The 24,856-nt window shown below is 45.4% G+C and overlaps 1 protein-coding gene across 1 annotated transcript in view; it reads left to right on the top strand.

Annotated features, from left to right (window-relative positions):
* Positions 1 to 266: 266 nt before the first annotated feature.
* The window catches only part of HOXB9 (homeobox B9), a 41,486-nt gene continuing 16,896 nt past the window's right edge, over positions 267 to 24,856 (top strand). Inside the window, exon 1 of the mRNA XM_048517885.1 lies at positions 267 to 1,699. Coding sequence (XP_048373842.1) covers positions 1,138 to 1,699 — 562 coding nt within the window. The 5' untranslated portion in view covers positions 267 to 1,137. The remainder of the gene's footprint in view (positions 1,700 to 24,856) is intronic.

The following is a 24,856-nucleotide window of genomic DNA, read 5'->3' as shown; positions in this document are numbered from 1 at the left end:
GAACGTGGTATGAAGCCTCTTAAAACCCGTTTCTCAAGGCTGGGTCGGGAACTCTCTCTGCTCAACCAAGGCACAGAACACCAGTCATAGGTGCGACTTCAGCCTTGTTGGTCGCAACTCCTTTCGCCCCCCCCCCCCAGTTGACTTTTAATAGCGTCCAACGTTCCTGTGACTAGTATTTCCTCTCCTCTGCGGGAAGACGTGATTCCTGTAATGGCCCAGGAGGGTGAGAAATTAGCTCGCCTGCCTCCTCTGCACCTTCAGGTCGGGAGTCAGAAGGGCCCCGATTCCTGTTCATCTGAGACCTCCAAAGGGGTCTCTTTTCCGTGCAGTTTCTTGCTCGCCTTTGGAGGCTCCAGAACCGAGTCCAGTTGATGGTCGCTGAGTCCCCGTTGGGCAGACAGAACAGTTTCTTCCTGGACCGAGGACACCCCCCTGCCAGTCAGAGGGATCCTCTTCCCCCTGAATTCTCCCTTCCTTGGCCTTCTCTCTGTCACCAGCGACCGGCCCCCCGCCAGGCGAAATGGGAAGCGCTGAGCAGTTAACCCATTATCAGGACTGGAACCACGACCGTGTGAACATTTATGATTTTGTCTGACCACTTCCAAGAAAGGGCTTTTCAGGGCTTGACTCCTTTTGTCAAAGACGCCAGAGATGTCGGGTGGGAGGGGGAGGAGGGACGGGCAGGGGGGGGCAGGAGGGGGGAAAAGAACCCACAGATGTCTGGGCCGAAGATTTCTTTCTTTAAAAAAAACAAGCAAACCCTCCGCAAACCACTAAAGTTTGCCATTAAAATTGACACCAGGGGATGTCCGTAAAAGCCATGTCCATCTGGGATTGGCTAGCCCGCCGGAAGTGGCTCGGCCGACGCGTTTTCTAACAGATAAGTCCATTGCTAGAGCCCTTTCCCCCTGCAACCGTCTCTCCCGCTCGCCCAGCACACAGCAGAGAGTCGGTCGCTATATTTTTTTCCCCCCCCCCCCCCGCAAGATCTCGCCTGCAGGGTTCATTCTCACAGCGTTTCTGCGATTTCCCTCCCCCTCCCCCCCATACTAACACCCCGCTTGGGGTCTCCCCCACTGCCATTTCGCCTTCAACTTGAGGTTGGGGTGGTTGGTGGTTCTATGGGGCAGGGCCATGGCCAGCAGCCACCAGTCCGGGCTGCGCTTCCTGCCGCCCCCTTTCCACCACCCGGGCTGGAGAAGTCATCCTCATCCTGAATTCCTGGCGCCCAGGACCAGCCCTTCTTGCCTGTACGCCTCCAGGCGCAAAGACTCGGCGCCCTCTTGCTTGGAGTTCGAAGCCGGCAAATGTCCTCCCGGGCCCCGGCCAGAAGTTTCTCCTCTCCCCGGGCTGGAGAGGAAGGAGGCGGCTTTCTCGGTCCGCCAAGGTGGACCTCCCCCGCCAAACTTCGCCTCCGGTGCCCTTCCGCAGCCTGGCGTCACCATCTTCGCGCCTCCGCCACCTTGCGAAGAATTAACTTCCACCGCACCTAACGGGAATTTACTCGGAGGCAGCCCTTCACCTTCGGACTTCGCAGAGAAAAGAAATTACCAGGGGTCTATCCTGCTGAAACCGAGCTATGGACAAGGGGAGAGCAAAGGAAGAGAAGAAGAGGAGGAGGAGGAAGAAGAAGAGGAAAATTTCTTGCCTAAAGCTCCATCATTAGACCTACCTCAACGCGGTAAAACTTCACAAGGTGGGTAACTTTCTTTCTGTTAGAAAATGGGGTGATTCAAACAGGTGAAGATTAATTTGAGATGGAAAGAGAAATCATTATTTATTTCTACATAGCCTGATTCTTATAACATATATTCATATATTCATATTTGTGTGTGTGTGTGTGTGTGTGTAAACAGAGAAATAAGGGTGTTGTGGGAGAGGAGAGGATTATTTTTTCTTAGAAAGCGGAAGAGAAACTTGGGTTTCTCACGGGTAACAAGTGGTTGGACCTAGAAACGGAGTGTCCATGTTTGGCCTTCAAGGTTGTCCCTGTAGACAGGCTTGGAATAACTGGTGCATAAGCAGCTCAACAGAATATCAACAATAGATGGGAAGTACAATTAACATGTATGACTTTTATTGCCTAATTAATAAGTGAGCCTAATTAAGAAGTGGAATGCGGGAGCAGAAGGCTGCTTTGATTCCTCCAAGAGAGAAGAAGGAACCGAATTCTTGCTGGGGAGCTTCTATTTAAGGCCCCCCCCCCCGAAGGTTCCCAAATGCGCTGGAGAGTTGTGGAGGCCCGCTGGGTAACACCTTGGCTGCTTCTGCCACACAGCAAATCGGGAAAGGCCTTCCTTACCTGGCGGGAACATCTCGCTTGCAAGCCCCACTTCAAATGCCCCAAGGAGTTTGCACTTCTTTGGGCCGGTCAGTGAACACCTGCCACCCCTGGAAACCTGTCCCTCCCTGACTCTTCCAAGACAGGACCCCCCCCCCCCTTTGTTAAAAATCATACTCTGCGCTAGCTTCCTGTTCTAAAAAGTCTTTCCTGCTTGGTATCTCCGCTGCAAGTGGAGAAGAGAAGGAAGATTCTTATTCTTAAGAAAGCCAGTTGGGGCTCTACGTGGGCAGGGGAATAAAGTGCGGGAAATTTCCTCAGGGAAATCGGGTCAAATTGCAAAGGAAGCGGACAGGATTCCGCACAGCATATTTCTAACGAGTTGCAACCGCTATAAATGAACTCGTTTTCAGATGCAGAGGTCAGGGAGAAGAAAGCAACAGGAAGATGACGGGGGCAAGCTTTTTTTCTTTTTATTTCCGTTTTCTAAAGGGGGAAGTTCTCCTGCCCATCCCAGGGACGGAAGCTGTATCAGAAATTCTTGCATGGCTCTTGTTCATATATATATTAGGTTGAGATCTTGTCTACACTTACCAGTGGGCCTCGGTGGAGTTTCCTTCTCAATACAAGTCATCCGGGCCGCAGATTTCTGGTCTGTTTCACTCCATAAAGCCAGGCAGACGATGCCGGAAAGAGAACTCAGAACCGAGAAGGTGATTCTCAACTATTGCATCATATCCACGTTCCAAGATTCTTGATTCGGCCTTCTTTTCCTGGCCATTCATTCAGGCTTTCCTTTCGGCTTAACTTAAACCAACATGCCCTGAAATTTTCAAAAAGGGACGGGCAGGGAGAGGTTACCACAGATCTTCACTATTAATCAATCAGAAAACCTGGAGCCGGACCCAGCCAAAGTTTGGGCGCAGCATCTCAGCAGAAGTGACGGAAGCCCTTACTTCACTCACCTGCTGAAAGCCCATATTGGAAGTGCCTCATTTTGGCCGGGTCGTGCCCGTGCGCGGTTTAAACCGCCACGCTCCGGAGCAGCAAATGAGTTTGGAACCGCCTGCGTTTTGTAAAGCGCATTCGTCCCTGTTCAGAGACTTAACAGTAGTGCAGTCCTAGACAGAGTTGCTCCAGGCTAAGCCCGCTGAAATACGTGAACTCAGACTGGAGGGGGAAGCCTTTGATCTTGACTGCACCGAGAGCACCTCTCCCCACCCCCTACTCCTTACCCCTACCCCTACCCGCTCCTCTGACTTCACAGGAGAGAAAGATCTTAAGTTAGTTATTCATTACCGTTCACTTAAAGCCAAAAGCGATCCTAACCCAGACCTCCAGTCGAAAGCATTTCTTTTTAAGACCTTTCTCCTGCGGGCATCTCCTTCCTTTGCTTAAGACCATTAAAAAAAAAAAACCCTTACCAGTATCATTCCAGCCTTGAACAAACCCGAAATAACCTTGGGACGTTCTGCTCTGCTGGATAAAAACAAAACAAAACAAAAAGTCTCTCGCCAATAAGTCCTCTTGCAACCGAAACAGACTGGAAATAAGTTCTCTTATGGCTCCTCGAAGCGATATGTGACTCAACCATCCCTGGAAATAAACAGGGAGGGAGGGAGAGAAACAAACGAACAAAAAATAAAATCCAATTTAGGGAAGTTTAAAACGCGCCGGTACAGATGGAGACCTCATTGACTCCGTCCAACGAGGTTCTGGAAACGGTGTTTTGGCAATTTATGGCATCGGAGAAAACACTTAAGGAAGTGATCTCGCTTATTCCCTACCTGCTGTTAAACGACGTCTCTTTCTTTAAAAAGATGAAGGTTTTGCCCTGAACCATTTTGCTAGGGGAAAAAACAAAACAAAACACCCCACGACAAGAAACCGAGAAGCCTCCTCTTGCTAATTAAAGAGAGGCTTAATTGCTCGAATCAGTAACTCCGAACCAGATGCGGAAACTAATTCCGCAGGGTGGCTTAAAAGGGGCGGGGGGAGCGACAAGAAGCCGTGAACTTTGGTTGCCGTATCATTTCCTTCGCTTTTTTTTTAAGTGTGGGTCTTTCTAAGACCTTGACACCTGTTGAGTTAATTTGGGGGAGGGGGGAGGGGGATTGATGCAAAAACCCGGGTCGTGTTTGGCGCGCTTTTAACGCCTGATAGCAAAAACAACAACAGATGTTGAATTGAAGACGGTCCACAGACGGACCCGGTATGGTTTTAAACCCTCGCCAATCCTTTTTTTTAAAAAACGGTTCTCAAAATTATTTTGTGGATGTGTTGACTCCAAAGCGAGTGTCGCATGGGGGCGGGGGGGGGGCTTTGCATTTAAACAAAAGTGCGTGAAACTGGAATTTAGGACACCATGTAATTCCGCCAGCGTTTGAGGTCCCCTGCTTTGAAAGGAAGAGTAAACACGGGATCAAATCTTTCCGCTTTAAATCACCGGCCCGATTCAGCAAAAGCTAGTTTCAAAGGGAGAGTTTTGACCAGGGTGCCCTGCCATTGAAATCAGGGCTGTCCTAAACTGAGAGACGCCCTTCCTAAACCCATTGATTGCAATGGATTTTGAAAGAGGCAGATACGATTGGGATGGTACTGGTCCTTGCTTAACACTGCCTGGGTTATTTTATGAGCATATTATAAACCGTCTTGTTAATGGTATATATAAATATCTTTCCAAGTAATGTTTTATGCAAGGTCACCTTTCTTAAAAGAAACATAACAACAACAATAATAGTGGGTGGTGGTGGTGGTGGTGGTGGTGGTGGTGATGATGATGATGATGATGATGATGATGATGATGATAAACACCACTATATGAAAATCTAGATTTAGAGACTATGGCACAAACCAGATGAGGTCGTCCCAGTGGTAATCTGCATCCTGGGTGCCATCCGGAAAACATTTGAGCAGCACTTGAAACATTTTCAAATCGACAAAAAAAAAAAAAACCCATCTGTCAGATTCAAGAAGGCAGCCTTGCTCCAGTTGTAATGAAAGGCCCACAACAACCAGCTAAAGAAAGAACAGCTGTGATAATAAACAATAATAAATAATAATAAATAGAACACCCTCAATTTCCTCAAGTTAGATTACACAAGCCCTCTTTTCTTGTTCCTGTTTGGAGTCTTGTCCACCCCGTTCAGAACACGTAGACTTGGTAATAATTCCAGTGAGAAGTACTTCCAGGTAGCAAGTGAGCGTTAACCTTGGTCTTAAGGCCACCTTTACCCGGAAGAAAAGTGTGCCACTGTGCTCTGCAGGGCAATCCTACCCATGGCACAGCAACTTCTGTGGGCTGTGGCAGGGTAATGGTTAAAAATATGCCCTGTGATTTGGTGGAAACAGGATACTGGACTTGGTGCGCCAGAAAAGCATTTTCACAGCTCTGTACTGCATAGAAACTATTCCACTACACAACTGTTCATTTCAGTCCTCTGTATAGGATTACAGAATTGGTGTGTGAACAGAAAGTTTCAGTTTGTGCACTCAGTTCGAGTTGTGAAAGGGTTTCTTCAGCATTTTTATAGGTTTTTAGCTTTACTTGAAAGAGTTAAAAGAGTGAACCCCTTGTTTTTGGAACCCCGAGTTTCCCTGGCAGCAGAATACAATAAATAATGTGGTTTTCGGTAATAGTTAATCTTGAGTCACGCCTGGCGCTCCGATCTCCGGTTGAGTCACACCAATTTTATGTATGAAAAAGTCAGTCCCTTGAAATGCCCCTGTCCCAAAGGTTGCAAAGAACTTCAGGAGTGCTGAAACTGAGGACGTAAAAATAATCATTCCAGATAAAATTTAACACTCCAATCCCAGACACTTCGAAGGAATTCCTTGTCAACCAGAAGTTTAAAAATTCGTGCTTTTTTCCCTCCCCCCCTTTTGGTCATGACAATATTTAATATTTCAAATATTCACAGCGTTGTTCATTCAGCATTTTAATATCCATATATTTTCCCCCCTTTCGTGGACAAGAAACATCTCTGTCTTCCTCGTGGAAACACGTTTCAATCAAAGCTGATTTGGGGCACTATATACATGTATACATATATAAACTGGTTATGTGTATATATATATAAAATGTGTATATATATATATATATATATATAAAACTGGTTATGTGTATATTTATAAACTGGTTTTTCAAATGCAGGCATCTGTTTGACCAGACAGCGCCGCCTAGAGGTCATCTGAAGTATTAACGTTTTCGCAAACGCCTAGCGGAAAAGCTATTATAGGTCAATTCCTTGAATTAACATCCCCGTTATCCTGACGACACCTGCGTCAGTAAGACAAGCAGGCAGTGATTATAACCCCACTGACTTCCCGGAGGCCTGTCGGCATGCAAACTGACTTCAGTTTTCACACGCAACAGAAGGAAAGGAAATTGAACGGGAGGTGGGAGGCGACTCTAAGGAAACCTTCCTTCATTTTTATGTAGCTTGTTGCCATGGGTATTGCAAATTTTAATCTCCCCCGATATCCTTTTATTTTCTTCTAAACTAAGAAGTTATTGAATATGCCCACCTAATCTTTTTTAATGTCCTGCAATGGGCTGTGCGTTTTTCTTAAAAGGAAAGCATTAAGTCAGCTACAATTGCCCCGCTGACATATTTTGCCAAACGGAACTCATGCAGTCATTTAATTTTGCTTTTAACAACATAAGTGCCACCTCTATGCGGCACATTCCCCCCCCCCCCCTCCTTTAAGAAGAAGGTTGGGGAACAAACCAGCATCTTCCGAAAGAAGCAGACAGCAGAATAACCCCAGAGGCTATTTTCTTGATAAATAGTACCAGACTTTACACCATCTGCTTTAATAATATTAACAGGGAGCTATAAGCCTAAAATCTATTACTTTGTGAAATGAAGAAGGCCCCCCCCTTTAATTTACAAGGAAAGGAAAGGAGACTCTCAACGACATCTGCAAGTTTAGTGGGATCCATTTTCAGTACTTGATTTGCAGTGTAGTAGCCTTCTATTGGACAGGTCTGAGATCCTAAACTCTCATCTACATATGAGTAACATTTTAATAACAATAAGCAGACATTTAGGCCCCTTCCGCACATGCAGAATTATGCACTTTCGATCCACTTTCAATGCACTTTACAGCTGGATTTTACTGTGCGGAATAGCAAAATCGACTTGCAAACAATTGTGAAAGTGGATTGAAAGTGCATTATTCTGCATGTGGGGCCTTAGTCTGCATCGGAACTTCAGTAAGATTGTCCAGATTTCTTAATGTGGACTGTAGCAAAACATTAGAGTATTTTATGTTCAGAGATGGTGTTTATATTCTAAAGGGATAACTATAAGATTTCACTGACTGTGGATGCCATTAACCATTCAGACTTGACCTTTCTGTGCACGAGAAAGAGACGGACACACGGAAAGAAAGACCAACCTTGTGTTCAGGTAGCTGCCCTTGGACACCAGCCATGGGTGGCAATGGCGAACCACCTCTCAACATCTCTCGCCTTGAAAACTCTGCTGGGCTGCCCTAAGTCATCTAGGATTTGACAGCACTTTACACTCACTTATTCAGGTTCTCTTTTTGTGTGCTCTTATTTTTAAGATGTTCAGTGTAAGATTGTCTTCTAGTGGTTATAGAGACGGCAGTCAGCACTGATGGCTTTAAAGGGAGATTAGAAGAAGTAGAGAAGAAAAGTTTAGATTTATATCCCCCCTTTCTCTCCTGTAAGGAGACTCAAAGGAGCTTACAATCTCTTCCCCCCCCCCCCAACAAACACCCTGTGAGGTGGGTGGGGCTGAGAGAGCTCTGAAGAACTGTGACTAACCCAAGGTCTCCCAGCTGGCATGTGTTGGAGTGCACAGTCCCAAATACAGTGTTTTTGGTGAGCCAGCATGGTGTAGTGGTTAAGAGCAGGTGCACTCTAATCTGGAGAACCAGGTTTGATTCCCTGCTCTGCCACTTGAGCTGCGGAGGCTTATCTGGTGAACCAGATTAGCTTGTGCACTCCAACACATCCCAGCTGGGTGACCTTGGGTTCATCACAGTTCTTCAGAGCTCTCTCATCCTCATCCACCTCACAAGGTGTTTGTTGTGGGGGGCGGTGGAGGGGAAAGGAGATTGTCAGCCCCTTTGAGTCTCCTTACAGGAGAGAAAGGGGGGTATAAACCCAACTCTTCTTCTTCTAAAGGAGGGCACTTTCTTCCCTTTTTCACCAGAAGAAAACAGGCTGCATCCAGCCCAACATTTTCCACACCCTTCTGTGTACGAAGAATAGCTGTCAAATATTTAATGCACAGGGCATCAAATACCTACATTATGAAGGATCCGATACAGGACTCCAAGTGTCCAATATGATTTAATGTCTTGCATGCTGAATATTTATAGTAACAGCGCTTCAGACATCTGACTAAGTAGGTTCTGGTTCATGAAAGCTTTTGCCACAATGAACTTGTCATGTCTTAAAGCACCACAACACACTTTACTGTTTTGGCTGCAGTAGACCAGCAGTTTCTAAGCCCTCAGAGTGCCATGGATTTAAAGGGTGTAATTCCATTTAAGATTGCACTGTGACGTGGCTACTCCTCTGAAATTGAATATTTAGTGACCTTTGATGTGAAACTTTCAGAAGACTTTGGGGAGGGGAGTCTAATTAATTTCAGCACTTGTAATTCCACAGGCAAGCCTCATGTATAAAAGCATTTAAAATTAATTAATGATTTGGTAATAATATACCACTGCTATTGTGAACTCCTCCTCTGTAATGATAAAGGAACAGGATTCTGTTTCCATATGCTGTACTTCACTGGAATAAAAGACAATGTTCACAATGTCTTGAGAGACAGCATGGCACAATAGCTGCAGACTCTAACCTGGAGAATCATGTTCAGTCCTTCCTGGTTCAATCAGGTTCAGTCTGCATAAAGTCTATTGGGTGACCTTGCACCAGTCATAGTTCTCTCAGTCCCACCTACCTCACAAGGTGCCTGTGGTAGGGAGAGGAAGGAAAGGTTATTGCAAGCTGCTTTGAGACTCCTTAAAGAAGAGGAAGAAGAGGAAGAGGAAGAAGAGGAGTTTGGATTTATACCCCCCTTTCCCTCCAAAGGGGCTTACCCTTCCACCCCTCCCCCACAACAAACACCCTGTAAGGAGGGTGGGGCTGAGAGAGCTCCAAAGAACTGTGACTCACCCAAGGTCACCCAGCTGGCATGCGTTGGAGTGCACAAGCTAATCTAGTTCCCCAGATAAGCCTCCACAGCTCAAGTGGCAGAGCGGGGAATCAAACCCGATGCTCCAGATTAGAGCGCACCTGCTCTTAACCACTTCACCACGCTGGGTCTCTGGACCCCACCCAATGTTAGGATCTTCCCAGGCATAATTACTAGTTTTGGTATGGATGGTTTGCAACTCTTATTCTTATTACATCATTATGTAAAGTGTGACTGTAACTCCCTTAAAGAACAAAAAATTGTCAGGTAAGTGGACAGTTTTGATCATAGATACCGGAATACAAGCTGTACACCTGAACATGCAAAGCTATCTTATGCTCAGTCAGGCCATTGGTCTATCAAGGCTAGTACTGCCTATTCTGACTGGCAGTAGTTTGCCACAGCCCCCTTTACCCTCCACAGTGGTACTATCTGTGTATGTAAAATGCTGTCAAATGACTGCTGTCTCAAGGCAACCCCAGCAAAAGGTTTTCAAGGCAAGTGAAAGGTAGAGGTGGTTTGCCATTGTCTTCACCTGCAGAGTCTTTTTGGGGGTCTACCTTCCAGGAATCAACCTGCTCAGCCTCCAAGATCTGAGGAGATTGGGCTAGCCTCCATATCATGCCATGTTTCCTACCCACCCAATGGTAGGTAGTCCCCTGTGCAGGCACCATCTCATTACTGATGCAAGGGGTAATGTCTCATCACAATGTTACTAGGTAGACCATGTTTACAGGGTGGTTTGACTGGGTGACTTTCCCAGTCATCTCCACTTTACTCCCAGCAAGCTGAGTATTCATTTCACCAACTTCAGAAAGATGGAAGGCTGAGTTGGCCTTTTGCCAGCTACCTAAAACTTACTTCCATGCTACTACATAGTCACATACCCTGTTTCTCCGAAAAGAAGACATCCCTTGAGAATAAGACGTAGTAGAGGTTTTGCTGAAGTGCTAAATATAAAACATCCCCCGAAAGTAAGACGTAGCAAAGTTTTTGTTTGGAAGCATGCCCATCGAACAGAACACCAGAGCATGCAGCTGTGGAGGAGATAAAGAAGACATCCCCTGAAAATAAGACATAGTGCATCTTTGGGAGCAAAAATTAATATGAGACACTGTCTTATTTTCGGAGAAACACGGTATTTACCACTGGCAGCAGATCCTTCATAGGAATACATGTCAGAGGCCATAGCGCCATGGTGGCGAACCTTTGGCACTCTAGATGTTATGGCCAATTGGCCATGCTGGCAGGGGCTGATGGGAATTGTAGTCCATAACATCTGGAGTGCCAAAGGTTCGCCACCACTGCGAATGAATCTGGGGTTCCACTTCTCTTGCTATCAATAGATTGGGAGCACATCCTCCTGTGTCATACCATTGCAGGAGGCAGACCTTCTGGTTTATTTGGGTGCTGTGCGGTTTCCGGGCTGTATGGCCGTGTTCTAGCAGCATTCTCTCCTGACGTTTCGCCTGCATCTGTGGCTGGCATCTTCAGAGGATCTAACCTTCCTAGAGATCCTCTGAAGATGCCAGCCACAGATGCAGGCGAAACGTCAGGAGAGAATGCTGCTAGAACACCGCCATACAGCCCGGAAACCACACAGCACCCAAGTGATTCCAGCCGTGAAAGCCTTCGACAATACTTCTGGTTTATTTATTCACATTACATAGAGTCCATCTTTCTCACTGGACTCAAGGTGGTTGTGCTAACCCCTGTCTTTCTGGACCCTGGCTACATACCTGAGTGGAACCACATACAACCAATTAATGCGGTTTGTTATATTACCTTCCGAATCATCCTGATAAATCCTATATCGATGAATAAATGTCTCTAGTCTCACTGGCAATGCAATCCTTAGGAGTGATACTCCAATTCCTAAGGAGAGTAATTCCAGTCTAAGCCCATTGAAACAGACAGCCTAGAGTGGAGTAACTCTCTTTAGGATTGCCTTGTGAGCACCACTCTTATTCATTTAGTTGAGCAAGTATCTCTGGGTTGCTGCTAATGCTGATTGTCTCTCCTTTCTAAGGCTGCTTCTGCATTGGCCAAAAAACAGCGGTGTGAAAATGGTGTGAAAACAGTATAAACCCTTTCACACTGTTTTAAACCCTTTTACACCATTTTCACACCGTTTTCACACTGCTGTTTTTGGCCCATGCGGAATCAGCCTCAGATCTTGTTCTTGGGACATGTGTCTTCTGCAGGGCATGTATTCACTTTGTTCATACCCAACCTTTCTCCCTAATGGGGATATGAAGTAACATGCATTGTGGCTCCATTACATCCTCCCAGCATGGTTGAAAGTATGTGCCTGACCCAAGGCTATCAATGGCAGAGTGGGGATTCAAACCTGGTCTCCCAAATACTAGTCTGACATTCTAATCACCTCACCTCATGGGCTTTCAGTGACCCTGGGTTAGAAGTATCCTAGCTTCAGGTGTGCTTCTCAGAAATAAATTATGCTTTATGTACAAGATTCTTGGTTGCAAAGTGTTAGCCATGCTTGCCTGCTCTAGCAAAATAAAACCCAAACTTCAGTGACTCCTTAAAGACTAATACAATTTATTTCAATATGAGCTTTCATAAGTTACAACTCACTTCCTTAGGAAGGTCTGGAATCCATGCCCTAGGAGGAGAGACTTAGGGAGCAGGGTATGTTTAGACTGGCGAAGAGAAGGTTAAGAGGTGACATGATAGCCAAGTTTAGATATCTGAAGGGTTGTCATGTTGGTGAGAGAGCAAGCTTGTTTTCTGCTGCTCCAGAGACTAGAACCAGGAGTGATGGGTTCAAGGTGAAGGAAAAGAGATTCTACCTAAACATCAGGAAAAACCTCCAGACAGTAAAGGCTGTTTGATAGTGGAATGCACTACCTCGGAGTGTGGTGGAGTCCCCTTCTTTGGAGGTCTTTAAACAGAGGCTGGATGGACATCTGTCAGGAGTGCTTTGATTGTGTGTTCCTGCATTGCAAGGGCCCTTGATGGCCATTGGGGACTCTTCCAACTCTATGATTCAATGAATGACACCTGGATATCGACTCATTCACCAGTCAACCTCTCAAAATTGTCCAGGTGCTTTCACACAGATATACAAATAAAATTCAGCCTGCTCACCATCCAATATAAGATGAGTTCTAGTCATCTTAAATGCAACATTTTTCTATCTCATTCCCAAAATCGAGACATGGGATCTGCCTGATAAAAACCAGCACTCAGATCTAAAGATGCAGATAAAACTGGGGCAGTTTCCTATCCCAAGAGCATCCATTGTTTCTCATCAATTTTAAAAGGGGATTTGGGGCAAATAATGTTGGGACAAAGGAAGGATCAGTTTATGGATTAAAATGGAGTGTAGTCTAACAATGTATTTTTAAGGCGTTTGAAACATGACTTACTTCATTAACATCTTGAAGAATGTGATTTGCATATAGGCTGCCTGTTGGAGCATGTGTGTGTGTATGTGCAGAGGGAAGCAATGGCAAACCACCTCTGCTTCTCACTTGCCTTGAAAGCCCCTTTCTTGGGTCACCATAAGTTAATTGCAACATGTTGGCACTTTACATATCCAGGTACAGGCTGACAGAGCACCAATAAGATGAGTGGAGTAGGACCTTCCATCTTCTGCTTTGAGCCCCTGGCTCATTCCGCACATGCAGAATAATGCACTTTCAAACTGCTTTCAGTGCTCTTTAAAGCTGTGCGGAATAGCAAAATCCACTTGCAAACAGTTGTGAAAGTGGTTTGAAAACGCATTATTTTGCGCGTGCGGAAGGGGCCCCTGAGAGAGAAAGTACAAGGAAGAAACTTTAGTAACAGACACATTCTACCATGGAGAAAGGAACTAAGCAATGTAAGCAATTACCTCTTCCAAGTTTTTTACTCCCTTCTCCCCCTGCTAGGGGAGCAGCAGTGGCGTAGGAGGTTAAGAGCTCATGTATCTAATCTGGAGGAACCGGGTTTGATTCCCAGCTCTGCTGCCTGAGCTGTAGAGGCTTATCTGGGGAATTCAGATTAGCCTGTGCATTCCCACACATGCCAGCTGGGTGACCTTGGGCTAGTCACAGCTTCTCGGAGCTCTCTCAGCCCCACCTACCTCACAGGGTGTTTGTTGTGAGGGGGGAAGGGCAAGGAGATTGTAAGTCCCTTTGAGTCTCCAGCAGGAGAGAAAGGGGGGATATAAATCCAAACTCTTCTTTCTTTCTTTCTTTCTTTCTTTCTTTCTTTCTTTCTTTCTTTCTTTCTTTCTTTCTTTCTTTCTTTCTTTATTTCTTTCTTTCTTTCTTTCTTTCTTTCTTTCTTTCTTTCTTTCTTTCTTTCTTTCTTTCTTTCTTTCTTTCTTTCTTTCTTTCTTTTTCTCTTTTTTCTCTCTTACTCTCTTTCTCTCTTTCTCTCTTTCTCTCTTTCTTTGGGTCAATGTTTTAAAAAATTTTCAAATATGGATTGTATTTTATATGTTGAAAGTCCCCTGAGCCCATAAAAGGAAAGGTGGCAAATAAATAAATAAATAAATAAATAAATAAATAAATAAATACATACATACATACATACATACATACATACATACATACATACATACATACATACATACATACATACATAGCGCACACACACACACACACACACAAATGGCAAACAATATTAATGGAAAAGATCATTCATAGCCTAAACATAGATGTGGGAAAGGAAGAGACTGATCAAATGAATTGTAGCAAGAATTGGCCTCCATTCATTCAATACTGGGAAGAAAAAGATAGTTCATTGGATGAAGGAAGAGAAGAAGTACTGAAATGTATCTAAGTACTAAAGTAATTATATAGGATAGGGGAAATGGTAAATAATTGTAAATATTGCAGGAATATTGCAATTTATGGATTGTGTATTTGTAGTTTGTCATAACAAAAGCAGCCCCCCAAAAAAATTTAAGCAACTTTCACCCCAGAAATCAACATTATTAGGATTTTCAATTGCTATAGCTAGGAATTTTTATCTCTGTGTTCATGCAATGCAAAGTACATTTGTTTATCAAAAGTGCTGTCAAGCCCCATCGGACTTATGGCGAACCCAGGAAGGGGTTTTCAAGGTGAGCGAGAAGCGAAGTGGTTTGCCATTGCCTTCCTCTGCAGAATTTTCCTGGGTGGCCTCCCTTCCAACCACCAACTCTGCTTAGCTACCAAGATCTGAGGAGAAGAAAAAGAAGAAAAGTTTGGATTTATACCCCACCTTTCTCTCCTGAAAGAAGACTCAAGGTGGCTTACAAGCTCCTTTCCCTTCCTCTCTCCACAACAGACACCTTGTAAGGTATGTGGGGCTGAGCAGGAATGTAGGAGTGTGGAAACACATCTGGTTCACCAGATAAGCCTCTGGCACTCAGGTGGAGGAATGGGGAATCAAACCTGGTTCTCCAGATTAGAATACACCTGCTCTTAACCACTATACCACACTGGCTATGCCAGGCTGCCTTCCCTTCCTAAGCTGAATTTACTGGTAAGTATACATATTCAAATGAATATGCATGCAAAATTCTGTGATAATTACTGGGCAAGCACAGACTGTGTTGATTTACAATTTGGAGCCCTGAGAATTTCACCTGTGTTTAATCTTTCGACCTGTCTCTAAATCACACCCCTAGTTCACCTATAAGGTAGGGTCTTCGTCCCATTTTATGATTAACCTTAAGTTTCACAGATGCTTAAAATTGGTTGTTGCTGCTGTTGCTTTTCACCAGCGGAAGCACCCCTAGAATAAAAGATATTATAAGGTCTCTGGAATGTGCTTCCAAAAGTTAAATCGTGGTTGCCAGCGCTGAAACTCACACAACAAAGGCCCATTATTTTAAAGTGTTACATCTGTGCCTTAAGTCTAATATCTTTTCTATATCTCTCCCCTCTGCCCCAGGGTAATGTTTGTCTTAAATTAGAGCATGTAATTTAATGGAGAACTGACTTCCTGGAGAAATCCTTCACAATGGGAAATTACATGGTTTCCGTTGTCTACTATTTTGGCTCCAGAGATCTATCATGAGATTGAAAAATATTCAAGCATGAACGCCATGCCGCTGTTGCCGTGAATGCTGCTCGGCAGAATTATTTGGATAGCTGGTGCATTGCACAGCTCTGTGTGTGTGTGTGTGTGTGTGTGTGTGTGTGTGTGTAAAATGCCATCAAGTCACAGCCAACCTATGGCAACCCAGTAAGGATTTCAAGGCAAAGAGACTGAGAGAGGTGTTTGCCATTGCCTTCCTCTGCATAGTGACCCTGGGATTCCTTGATTGTCTCCCATCCAGAACCAGTGGCGTATCTACCTAGGGATAAGGGGTACCTCTTGTCCCCGGGCACCACTCTTCTGGTCATGTGGGGGGTGCAAAATCAACCCCCCACGTGACCAGGAAGTCCTGCTGCCTTGACCCGTCCGAGGCACGCAAAAATGAGGAGGGAGCAGCACTTCCTGCTGCTTCCATGCACCTTCAACACCCCCCTTTAACACTAGCCAGGGCCAATTCTGCTTAGCTTTTGAGATCTGATGAGATCAGGTTACCCTGGGCTATCCAGGTCAGGTTGTACAACTATCCAAACTCATTTGGCAGCAATAATCAGCACTTAGCTACATGGAATTTGGCACAGAATGTCTAACACAAGCCTCTAGTTTCTGGTAGAAGAAGAAAATAAAGTTTGAGTTGGTTTTTATACCCCACTTTTCTCTCCTATAAGGAGTCCCAAGAGAAGAAGAGGAGTTTGGATTTATATCCCCCCTTTCTCTCCTCTAAGGAGACTCCAAGAGGCTTACAATCTCCCTTCCCCTCCCCCCCCCCACAACAAACACCCTGTGAGGTGGGTGAAGCTGAGAGAGCTCCAAAAAACTGTGACTAACCCAAGGTCACCCTGCTGGCATGTGTTGGAGTGCACAAGCTAATCTGGTTCACCAGATAAGCCTACACAGCTCAAGGGGCAGAGTGGGGAATCAAACCCAGTTCTCCAGATTAGAGCGCACCTGCGGTTAACCTTTACACCACCCTGGCTTTCTTCCCCTTCCCTTCCCCACAACAGGCACCCTGTGAGATAGGTGGGGCTGAAAGAGCTCAGAAGAACTGTGACTAGCCCAAGGTCACCTTGCAGCCTTCCTGTGGAGGAGCGGCGAAAACAAACCTAGTTCATCAGATCAGAATCCACCGTGGAAGTGTTGAGAATGAAACCAGATTCTCCAGATTAGAGTCCACATGCTCTTAATCACTATACTACGCTGCAAATGCTAACTTTTAAAGACCTCACCCATTTTTATACATCAACACGCTTAGGACTTTCTTGAAGGTCTTTCTCATGTCTAACAGCTGTAATCTTCCGACAAGAGGTTGTGTGAATGAAACATACCATTCAATGTTTATTCTCCTCAAGAACATGGAAGCTCCACTTAGCTGTGTGTGGTTAATAGCTGTTGATTCTCAGAGGATGTATTTAATTTTTTAAAAGACAGAATGGTCATTACTGATTCTGGAAAGCAACTGGACAATGCTTTACTTACAACTGTTCTAGCATTATTCTTAGAGCAAAACCAAATGCCCAACAGACATCCCTAGCACCCATCATATCCCAGAAATCTGTGTGGATGAGAATCAGTTCTCTCTATAAAGTTCGAAAAAAACAAACAGGTCAGAGAGGGCTACAGGCAAACTGGAAGCCCAACATGGTGCAGTTGTTCTAATCTGAAGAACCCAGTTTGATTCCCCTCTCCTCCACATCAGCGGCACAGTTTCATGAACCAGATGTGTTTTCCGGACTCCTACAGTCCTGCTGGGTGACCTTGGGCTAGTTACAGTTCTCTCTGAACTCTCTCAGCTCCATCTAGCTCACAAGGTGTCTGTTGTGGGGAGAGTAAGGGCAAGGAGCTTGTAAGCCATCTTGAGTCTCCTTACAGGAGAGAAAGGTGGGGTATAAATCCAAACTCTTCCTCCTCCTCCTCCTCCTCCTCCTTCTAGCACTGGGCATATTCTGGAAGGCCTGTGCAGGTATGAGGCAGGTCCATTGAGATCAATAAGGGTGCTCTTGAGGGACATTCAATGGGGTTTGCTCAGGAAAACATCCGGGATAGATTGCCCTCTAACCAACTGAATATGTCTTGAGCTTTCATGAGTAATGACCAGCTTCACTGAAATCTATATGCCCGTGGACTCAACTTTCTCCCCTGGGCTCTCGGAAACGTGGGGGAACAAATTAGAATTATCAATTACCAAGTCTATAGAGAACCGGTGTGGTGTAATGGTTAAGAGCAGGTGCACTCTAATCTGGAGAACCGGGTTTGATTCCCTACTCCTCCATCTGAATGGCAGAGGCTTATCTGGTGAGCCAGAGGTGTTTCCACACTCCTACATACATACATACATTCATTCATTATTTATTTATTTATAAATAATTAAATTTATATACTGGCCACATCTGGAGGGCTTTGGGCAGTGTACAACACAAAACAAAATAACAAAGAGAGCTCAATCAGAAAAAAAATAATAGAAATATAAAATGGCTCTAACGTTAAAATAACTAAACCCATTTAAAATGCAGCAATAAACTATAGATAGCGTCCAACAGTCTAAAAACCCCACCCTTGGAGAGGGGAACGGCGGGTCCCAGAGATGTAATAGGGGCCACCTAAAGTAGGAGAAGAGAGGCACCCTCAGTGGCCAGCCTCACCAAAAGCCCGGCGGAACAGCTCAGTCTTACAGGCCCTGCGGAACTCACCAAGGTCCCGCAGGGCCCGGACAGCTGGAGGGAGACTGTTCCACCAGGCAGGGGCCAGGGCCGTAAAAGCCCTGGCCCTAGTGGAGGCCAGCCAAAGGGCCAGGCACCACCAGGAGATTGGCCTCTGCTGAACGCAGGGGCCAATTTGGGACATGTGGGGTCAGACGGTCCCGCAGGTACGAGGGACCCAAGCCACGTAAAGCCTGCTGGGTGACCTTGGGCTAGTCACAGTTCATCAGAATTTTCTCAGCCCCACCTACCTCACAAGGTGTCTGCTCTGCGGAGAGGAGAGAAAGGGGGGATATAAATTGAAACTCTTCTTCTTCTTCTTCTTCCTCCTCCTCTTCCTCCTCCTCCTCCTCCTCCTCTTGAGGAGTAGTAGGACTTGAAGGCTCTTTCGCCATTCCTATTTATTTCAGTGGGCCCTCAGATTCACATACAGCATTGCTTGGCCCCTATTCACCCCCACCCCCAGGACCAGAGAGACATTGCTGGTACCCATGGGATCCCAGAAATCAGTGTGAATGAGGATCAGTTCTTTCTAAAAAGTTAAAAAGGCTCACAGGACAGAGTGGGCTATTGGCAAACTAGAACCCAACCATAAATGTGGTGGTGGAGGTAGAAAAGTGAAGTCAAGTCACAGTTAATTTATGGTGGCCTGGTAGGGTTTTCAAGGAAAGAGATGTCCAAAGGTGGTTGGCCATTGCCTGACCCTGACCTCATCAGTATCCTGGTGTTCCTTGGAAGTCACCCTTCCAAATACTAGCCAGGGTCAATCCTGCTTGGCTTCTGATGCTATACAGGTCACTGGGCTGAGAGCCAGCATGGTGCAGTGCTTAAGAGCAGGAGGATTCTAATCTGGAGAACCAGGTTCGATTCCCAGTTCTCTGAGTGACAGAGGCTTATCTGGTGAACCAGATGTGTTTCCGCACTCCTACATTCCTGCTGGGTGACCTTGGGCTAGTCAAAGTCCTCTCAGAACTCTCTCAGCCCCACCTACCTCACCAGGTGTCTGCTGTGGGGAAAGGAAGGGCAAGGGGCTTGTAAGCCACCTTGAGTCTCCTTCCAGGAGAGAAAAGTGGGGTATAAATCCAAACTCTTCAAATAGATAGTGCCAAAGAGCCTGCACGGATTTCTTTCTCCTCTCCCTCCTCCAGCGCCCCCCCCCACACACACACACACACGGATCCCCCAATAGCTAGCAGTTTTTCAACGTCAACGGCGTTTTTACAGTCTTCCCCCTGGTGAGTTTGTCCTGCTCTTTACACAAAAGTCCTGCAGGATAGATCCGTTTGAGCCGCTGGGCGGAGGAAATCATTTGAATAGTGGATTCGGGAAATGGCACGGCGTTATGAGCGGGTGTGTTTTAATTTGGCCTTTGAAAAGGGTCCTTTTGTGGCCATTGTTTCCTAGCAACGCGCTTCTGTTAAGGGTGTGGGGGCGCAAGGAGTTGCGGGATCGCATCTGGGGCCGGAAAAAATGGCCACTCTGGGCGTCTTGCTTAGCCTTTGACACGCCGGAGTGACCCAGAACTGCTTTGTGAATTAGGTAGTTTCACGTTGTTGGGCCTTCGTTTTTAACACGCAAGAACATCAAACTACCTGATTTACTTACAGTTGACTCGACTTCGGGGTTAGTTGGGCGGATCTGTTTTCGCTTTTGTGTAGGGATCTCTCTCTCTTTTTAGGGTGGGGAGGAGAGTTCTTATTATAATTCCTCATTATGTCGACAGTCTTTCTAAGCGCTGGAAAGTGCTGTACAAATCTTATTGCGCGCCGGGCTCTGGGGGAAGCCGGGAGAAAAGGACCTTTATTGGATTTATAGTCCAGCGGAAACCGCGCAGCAAATCTTGCAGTAAACGGGACGGCTACCAACTCCCACCTCGGCCCTTTATATTTACAACGGACGAGGCGACGGTTTTTTCCCTTGAAAAAAGGAGCTGTTAACCCGGATCAGGGCCTATTCATTAAAAGCAGTCTCTTAGACCAATGGGGGGGGGGGGTAAAAGAAACGCTTCCCCCCAGCAACGCCCTGCTTGAGAATCCTGGGACCCACTTTCTACCCAAAGGAGACAGAGCTGAGACTAAGGATAGAAGTTCTCCTGCGTAAGACATCCGCTTCTGCGCAGGAGAAAGTCCCACTTGGAGGAGCCAATTGCCTGTTTAATGCTCTGGAGAAGGATCCTAACAATTATAAAGTATAAAATAAAAATAAATTTAAAATCAATCTTCTTTTAACAAGAGCAGTTTCCTTGAAAGCGTAGTACTGTCCCACTCCAACACCTGGACGAAGGACTGCCAGCTACTTGGAGAATAATATGACATGCCCTTTTGAGGAGACCTTACTTATCAGAGGGATGGCCTCGATCTCCATTCCACTTTTGAGTGAAACCTTCAGCATTTAAGGGAATGCGCCTTTCTCCCCCTCGGAGAAAGACGGTTGGTAATCCTATTTGAAAGTCCGGCTGGACTTACTTCCTGAGTAAGGGTGCCTGAATAAGGGGAGCTTTGTCAGACTCGCTTGTTCGTGCAGACACACATTGTCTGGGGACATGGCATATGTATTGTTGAAGGAGTTGGTACAACTCCTTTTATACATACACTCCCCCCCCCATATTTATTTCAGTGATTACATTCATTCATACTTACATATGTGCGTGTGTAGGCGTATATGTATATGTGTTTATATGCGTGAATAAGGGTATATAAATACACGCATATAATTTCATGTGTGTATATACATGAATTTCATGTATGTGTATATATGCACACACACACAAACGCATACATACGCACTCATGCCGGAAGACAGTTTCATCTGGTGCCCCTCGCAATACTCCCTTTGCGAAAGTTATGTGGTCCGTATCTGTCTATGATCTATTGGGAGATTCTCCGTTCACATCACAGAGACAGGAAGCGCGCTCCGGCCTAGCTGGTTTATTGTGGCTCTGGCAGACAATCGCCCACTTCATCAGCCACCGGAAGTGCTGCGTTAGAAGTGTCCCGGCTCCCAGGGTGTGTTCTGCATTCCACTTTTCTTAACAGGAGTCTTTTGTTAGGCCGGGGTGTCCAGTAAGACACCCGTGTCCATAGGCACCACAGTCGTGGGAAATCAATAGGGAAGGTTGTCCACCTAGCATGAGCTGGAGAACTTCCATCCTGAACTTCCATCTTGACTCCAGACGAAGTGGCTCCAAAGTAGCTAAAGAGAACGGGGAGCCTCTCGGATTCTTGAAGATTCTTGGCTTCTTGCTGTTCCTCAGGGTTTGTTTTTAACTTGGTGTTTTGTTTCCTGGAGAGAATCCCAAGAGACTTCACTTCCAAGAAAGTGTGCAATGGTGAAACCAGAAACCCCAGCTTCCCCCCCCCCCCCCCCCCACACACACACACTGTTCGAACTGTTCCAGTTCTGGGAGTTCAGGTTGCTGCTGATTTACTAGACATGAATTTGTAGGAATTAGCCAGAAACTTTTCAAAACAAACTATTTTTTTAAAATTGTGATGCTTCCAAGTTCCAGTTCATTCCGGCAGGGCAGAAATATTTAGTCCATTCATGTTTAAAACGGTTACTTTTGGGACACGAGCCCCCTGAAGTTCTCCTGCCCATGGATCAACATATATATGTTGTATATATACAAAAAGTTTGTATATATATCTGAAGAAAGCAAGAAGCCATCTTAACAGCGCCATCCTAAGCTGGTCTACTCAGGATTTTAGGCCCCTTCCACACACGCAGAATTATGCATTTTCAAACCACTTTCACAACTGTTTGCAAGTGGATTTTGCTATTCCGCACAGCTTCAAAGAGCACTGAAAGCAGTTTAAAAGTGCATTATTCTGCATGTGCGGAAGAAGCCTTAGAAACGAGGCTTACTCCCAGGAAAATGTAGGAGATTGTGCTGTAATGCAGCATCCTTTCGCCCGCCATGACTCCCAGACGCCTTTGGTATCCCCCCCCCAAAAAAAACCAGGACGAATCAGCCCTCCCCCCCAACTATCCTTCAGCAAAGTCATTCAAAGGCACCTTAACTTCCATTCGACCTGCGCAGGAGAACTCCACGATGGGATTAAAAAAAAAAAAAACTACAACGGAACTGAACAGAAATCTCCCACACTTGAGGAGAGGCGGAGAACCTCTTCGTTTTCAGATCTACCATTTTGCTTTGGAAATACCAACTGGTCAAGACATTAAAAGTCTAGCGGTTGGGTTTAAGGCAATTATATGTGGTGTCGGTTTCTATTCTTTGACCTATCTCTCCACCCCCAAAACCTCTGAAGTCAAGAGACGATTCACTGGGAATCAAAACAGAACGAAGAAAATTTGGAAGCGCGACTTAAACGGGACCTGGAAAATGGGAGCTTTGCTTTGGAATCTCCTTCCACCCTGCCAAACAAACAGACAAACAGACAAACAAACACACACGTATGCAGGGACACCAGCAGATATGACTAAGGCAACAATCCTAGTAGATGTACTCAAAATAAATTCCGCGTTATTAATTCCAGGAAAGTGTGTTTAGGATTTCACTGTAAGTCACTCCTTCCAGCATTCCAGTACAGGCAATTTTTTACTTGCCAAAAAGTTTGTAAAAATCCTCTCTACTACGATGTTTCGTGGTTACCAAAGGGGCTTTGTGTAGTCCTGAACTCCAGTACTCCAATCCTCACTGGTATTAACACAAATTCAAATTTCGCCTCCCCTTCACCTCCTTATTTTTTGTGGCAGCCCATCATAAAGTAGGATTTAATTTGGTCAGGGCTCAACTCTGGAATCTCTTTTGATAGCCACTATGCCTTCGACTATAAGAGCCATATCTGATTCCATCGCCCATACCCACTTCGCCTGGCAAACTCCTTTTCCCTTCACCATTGGTACATCTGTAGCGCTGTACTCAAACTACACTCTGAGAACAGGGTAGAGGATTTTAGAAAAAGGACTCGGCTTGCAATTTGGGGGCACTCGAGTTGGAGTGAAGTTTTATCTAAACCACTGAATGGAGGTCAATTATGTGGAGCGATCCCTCAGGAAATTCTCCAGTGCCATCTCCATTTAAATTGAATTGGCTGTTGTGTAACTTGCGTTTGTATCAGTGCGCATCCGCAAGAGGTTTTAGGGCTCTGGGAGCCAATGTCATTAAAATGATCAATTTTCCCAGGAAAGGGGTTAAATATATAAGACATTAACCTACCAGTTATAGCGTTTTATTATTTTTGTCTCATTTTTGCAGCAGGACATTTGAGATAGGTGACAATGTATAACACACTTCTCTCTGTGATACACCTCTGAAGATATCGGTCACAGATGCAGGCGAAACATTAGGAACAAGATCTACCAGACCATGGCCACACAACCCGGAAAACCCACAACAACCAGTTGAATCCGGCCGTGAAAGCCTTCGACAATATATGGAAGGAACTAGATTTAAGCCACCTTTTAGATCCAGTCAAGGCCGGAAGAGTTCAAGTGATTCGCACCTGGTACAAAAAGGACGTCGCTTTCATCTGTAGAAAGTTGAGGATATCATCATGGAAGTGTACCTGCAGTGGAACAGATGTGCATACACTCTCAGGTCCCCTTCCGCACATGCAGAATAATGCACTTTCAATCCACTTCCAATTCACTTTGCAGCTGGATTTTACTGTGTGGAATAGCAAAACCCACTTGCAAACAATTGTGAAAGTGCACTATTGGATTGGAAGTGGATTATTCTGCATGTGTGGAAGGGGCCTCGGTGTTTTCCTTTGGCGTAGCTACCAATCTGGAAGGAAATTCGTCCAGGGGAACTTCTCTTGGATCGGGCCCTCTGTGTTAGACACCTTTCCGCTTGAAGAAGCCTCATTGACAGTCATGGAATTCAAATGAAGTGTATGAACTCCTTAGGATTGACTTATTTATAGGCAGACTTTCTCAGGGAGACCCAAGGCGGATTACAAAATACAAAAACAATTCAAGATTATAGTTTCAGCAGAATTTGTACAAGTCGATCAATTTCTTGGGGGGGGGGTCTCCGAATTTGAGTTCATAAACTGATGATGCGCTTTTGCAGAGTATTTTAGAGCATCCTTGAGTATTTTAGAGCATCCTTGGCAATTAATATCTCCTAATAACCAGTGATATAGGGCACTCCTGAGGAATTACCTCCAGATCGTCTAAAAACACTAGGGGAGGCGACTGTCCTCTCTAAACGATTCCCTTGTGAGCTGCACCGTGTAGACCTTTGTTCCAATGCGTTAAGGCAATTCTTACATGCTTGTGATCCCCAACACGTGTCTTTGAAAGTCAGACCTAGTGATATAAAGGGAACTGCACGCTCAGAAAGGAGCTCACTGGGTTTGCTTGGAAGTAAGCTCATTTTAAATCAGTAGGGTTTCTTCCCCAGTATGTTTGTTCTGGATCTAGATGTTAACTGCGAGTATGTTTGCAGCCCAGCACAGGTTTGGAAAAGTACCCAATCCCCCTTCCAAACCAACAAAAAAAAACCTCACTTTGAAATGGGGTGAGAAGTTTTGCCTCTGTCTGATGTGAACAGTGTTTACTTTTTTACAGAAGAGGGAAACCAATGTGATCTGCGCCTTCACTCGGTCGGGATTTTTCCTGTCTAACGCAGGGAAGCAGATATTTTTACTCAGCAAAAAGGCAGCGAAGCCTGCCAAAAATCTGCAACTTGAAAA

Source organism: Sphaerodactylus townsendi, linkage group LG15 (assembly GCF_021028975.2).
Source record: "Sphaerodactylus townsendi isolate TG3544 linkage group LG15, MPM_Stown_v2.3, whole genome shotgun sequence".
Taxonomy (NCBI): Eukaryota; Metazoa; Chordata; class Lepidosauria; order Squamata; family Sphaerodactylidae; genus Sphaerodactylus; species Sphaerodactylus townsendi.
The sequence above is the reverse complement of the archived record's forward strand: the minus strand, read 5'-3'. Positions and strand labels throughout refer to the sequence as shown.